At 40.8% G+C, this 3,981-nt stretch overlaps 1 protein-coding gene across 2 annotated transcripts in view; it reads left to right on the plus strand.

Moving 5' to 3' along the window:
* The window catches only part of ARSH (arylsulfatase family member H), a 25,649-nt gene extending 22,845 nt beyond the window's left edge, over nucleotides 1-2,804 (plus strand). For both annotated transcript variants that reach the window (XM_015080200.3, XM_053202023.1), the window contains one exon: nucleotides 1,879-2,804. In XM_015080200.3, the coding sequence (XP_014935686.2) occupies nucleotides 1,879-2,246 (368 nt within the window). In that variant the 3' untranslated portion in view covers nucleotides 2,247-2,804. The remainder of the gene's footprint in view (nucleotides 1-1,878) is intronic.
* Nucleotides 2,805-3,981: the final 1,177 nt, after the last annotated feature.

Consider the following 3,981-nt stretch of genomic DNA (forward strand, 5'->3'; position numbering starts at 1 on the left):
GGGGAAGTTGTACCATGTACAAACAGTGCCCAGCTGTTTGAGGTTCTTTTTCCTTGGAGAAGTTAATTATAAGCAGCCAATGTACTGCGGTAGGATTTTACAGGTGTATGTAAGCTCATGTGCACGAATATGCCAGAGACAGAGAGAGAATATGAATGCTCACAACTAAGGACAGTGAAGTAATTAGCAACAGGGAGTAAGCTCTGCAATGTAACCCACACAACTGTCCTGTCCCCTTCCAATGAACTGTCTCTGCCTTACCTTCGCGCTAGATGATTCATGAAAACAAATGTAAATTAACAAAAGATACTCATTTCCTTACATCTGTAGGAAAAGCTCTATCAAAGGCAGTTGGATAAAGTTCCAGAATCCTTATGTGATGGGAATTAACTTAATCTGCAGAAAAGATAAAAATTTTCTCCCACGAGACCTATCACTTGTGGTGTGATCCATTCTTCATGTCAGTGTGGACTAATCACCCACATAAAACAAGAACAAACTGACAAAAACCTCTTTCTTCTAGCTTCTCTATACTTAGGGACATGTTCAGTGGTGAGTAATGAAAGAAAAACAGCCCCCCCGCAACAGCAAAATTTCCTAAACTTAATGATGGAGGGTTAAACAAATAGAATTTTACTTATATTTTCATAATCAAGATTTCAGAAGTTGGAAGCACAGAGGTGGTACAATGTTCAACACCATCTGGGGGAAGGGTAAAGTCAGGTGATTGATTAGGAAAGCATATCTTTTCCATAAAACCTCACTCACAGACTTCTATGGAAGTTTCATTGACCGGACGCTGAGAAATGCTTATGATGTTTTCTGTCTAAAATCGATCTCTGGAAATAGAACTGCCAGCCACTGATACAGGAAGAAAGAAAGGAAATAATGAAAGATAAAAGAAAGAAGGACAGACAGATGGAGAACGAATAGAACAAGGAATGATTGACCTTGCCAGATGACCTTTGTCAATTTCAGACCTGAAAGTGGTATTTAGCTTCAGAATTTTGGGGTGCCTGGCTGGCTCAGTTGGTTGAGAGTCCAACTCTTGATTTTGGCACAGGTCATGATCTCGGGGTTGTGGGATCGAGCCCCACATCAGGCTCTGCACCGAGCATGGAGCCTGTTTGAGATTTTCTCTCTCCCTCAACCCCTCCCCCCACTCATGTTCTCGCTTTCTTTCTCAAATAAAAAGAGGAGAAAGAAAAGAAAAGAAAAGAAAAGAAAAGAAAAGAAAAGAAAAGAAAAGAGAGATACCTGGGTTGTTCAGTCAATGAAGCATTCAACTTCCGCTCAGGTCATGATCTCGTGGTCCATGAGTTCAAGCCCCGCATCAGGCTCTGTGCTGATAGCTCAGATACTGGATCCTGCTTCGGATTCTGTGTCTCCCTCTCTCTCTGCTCCTCCCCTGCTCATGCTCTGTCTCTCTCACTCTCAAAACTGAATAAATGTTAAACAAATTTTTTAAATAAAAAAAGACAAGAATAAAAGAAAAGAAAAGAAAAGAAAAAACAGGAAAGGAAAGACAAGACAAGACAAGAAAAACGAAAAGAAAAAAGAAAAAAGAAAAGGAAACTTTCCATTTTGCCTACGGCAAGTCAGAGCAAAGTAGTGATCAGACTCACAACTTCTGGAATTATAGCAGCCATTCAGGTAATAACTATTATTTCCACATGCCCTTGTGATAAGGTAAAAAGTTTTCAAACTTGCAGCAAAGTTGTGTGTTGTTCTCACAGTTGAGGACATGCTACAATTGCTAAGTAACTCTGTGCACAGGATGGTTGATTGTTGGCGAAAGCATTTGAGAAATAGGTTTCCATGGAACGAGTCCTAAAGTGATAACAACTATGGCACTTTCAACAGAGCTCTGTTTTCCAGGTGCAACGGTGTGGAAGGTCCATTACGTGACTCCCAAATTCTCCCCGGACGGAGCTGATGCCTGCTATGGAAGTGGAATATGCCCATGTTCTGGAGATGTCACCTACCATGATCCTCCACTGCTCTTTGACATCTCAAGAGACCCTTCTGAGGCCCGGCCTCTTAGCCCTGACAATGAAGCCTTATTTGACTCAGTGGTCAAGAAAATCGAGGCGGCCATAAAAGAGCATCGCAGGACTCTCACACCTGTCCCACAGCAGTTCTCTGTGTTCAACACCATTTGGAAACCGTGGCTGCAGCCTTGCTGTGGGACTTTCCCTTTTTGTGGGTGTGACAAAGAAGATGACATCCTCTCTACGGCTTGGTGAGCAGCAAGGGGCCACTTGTTACCAACCACCAACACACTGTTACAGACTTCATGGAAGCAGCTCTCAGCTGATTCCTCCCTTCCTTGTGGGATGAATAATTATGCCCTCCGCCATGTTTTTTAACCCTCAGATTTTAGTTCTTTCTTCAAGTCTCATCTGGGAGCTCGACGAAGCGAAAATGGATCTGGACACCAGCGCCCCTGGAGTAGAGAACTTGTGTCATATCTTTATATAATTGTGTCATTGTTCAAGCAAAAAGGTAGACCTAGGAAACCTTCTGCAGATTCTTATGGATCCGTGGCGCTTAGGAGATGGTGAGAAATGGTCGGACGGATGGCATCGTTTTTACGTAGTTGTGGTAGAAACTTCTACTTGGGGATCTTAAATCCAGATGACTCATTTTTGTAACCAGTCATTTTGTTTCAGCCTGAAGCAGATAGTGTTCATGAGAGTGGAAGTGGTCCCACACTGCTTTTCAATTCTTGACTTCCGGTCTTTTCTTCTTTCCTTCTCTTCCCGCTTACAAAATAAATGCCCGCCTACAGGTGTTGGTTCTGATTCCTGGCAACTTTTGATTACAGAGGATGTGTTGTGTCTTGGTGTGTTCATGTGTGAATTGGGGGGAAACCAGTGTCTATCGCATGGAGTGGCTGTGAACATCGCATGCATTAATTCACCTGAAATCACCTTCCGTACAGTGGGCACTAAATCGGTGTTATTGTTATGAATGTTGTAATTGTTATCAATTGCAATTCATCATGTTCCCTAAAGTACAGAATAGGAAGAGTAGAGAAGAGGCCATATCTAAAATGGAAAAAAAAAAATGGATGGAAAAGTTTTTAATTGATGAAAAGTATCAGGCATCACATGCAGAGAACAATTCTGAACAGGATAAACAAAAATAAATCCACACCTTGAAGAATCATGAGAAAACTGCAGATTACAAAGGACCAAGAAAAGATCTGTAAATCAATCAGATTTCCTATAAACTACAAAGTATTCAAATAAAACTAGATTTGCTAATGGCCCCAAGGGAAGCTATAAGAGAACAGAATAATCTCCTCAAACTATTATTTGAAAATGATGCTGAAAGTCTTAAAACACAAACAGCCAATATTTTGGATTTTTTATCCCTTTATTTAACTCTGTTTTCCTGTATTTTGAAGCTCTATGGTACTAGAAGCCTTTGAAAACAATTGTTTTCCTGATTATTCGAATCTTTGATCAGTAGGCAAATTACCTCCTCACATCTGGTGATGCTGTGTATCTTGAAGTCCAGCTAAGCTGAAATAAACATAGCTTTAATGTTAAAACTTAATTACATTAAAAATTGCTTAGTATTTAAGTCATGTACTTTTCCTCATCAGTTTAACCAATGTGTGGCTTTATATTTAAAGTGCTTCTCGGGGCGCTTGGGTGCCTCAGTCTGTTAGGCGTCTTACTTCAGCTCAGGTCATGATCTCACGGTTTGTGAGTTTGAGCCCCACGTCAGGCTCCGTGCTGACAGCTCAGAGCCTGGAGCCTGCTTCCGATTCTGTGTCTCCCTCTCTCTCTGCCCCTCCCCTGCTCATGCTCTGTCTCTCTCTCTCTCTTAAAAAATAAAATAAACATTAAAAAAATTAAAAACTAAAAATAAAGTGCTTCTCATTGTGTGTCAACTAATCCCAAATAAAAAATAAATTAATTAAGAAAGTAAGGTGCCTCTCTTTTATACATCATATAATTGGGTCTTGCT

This window comes from Acinonyx jubatus, chromosome X (genome assembly GCF_027475565.1).
Source record: "Acinonyx jubatus isolate Ajub_Pintada_27869175 chromosome X, VMU_Ajub_asm_v1.0, whole genome shotgun sequence".
NCBI lineage: Eukaryota > Metazoa > Chordata > Mammalia > Carnivora > Felidae > Acinonyx > Acinonyx jubatus.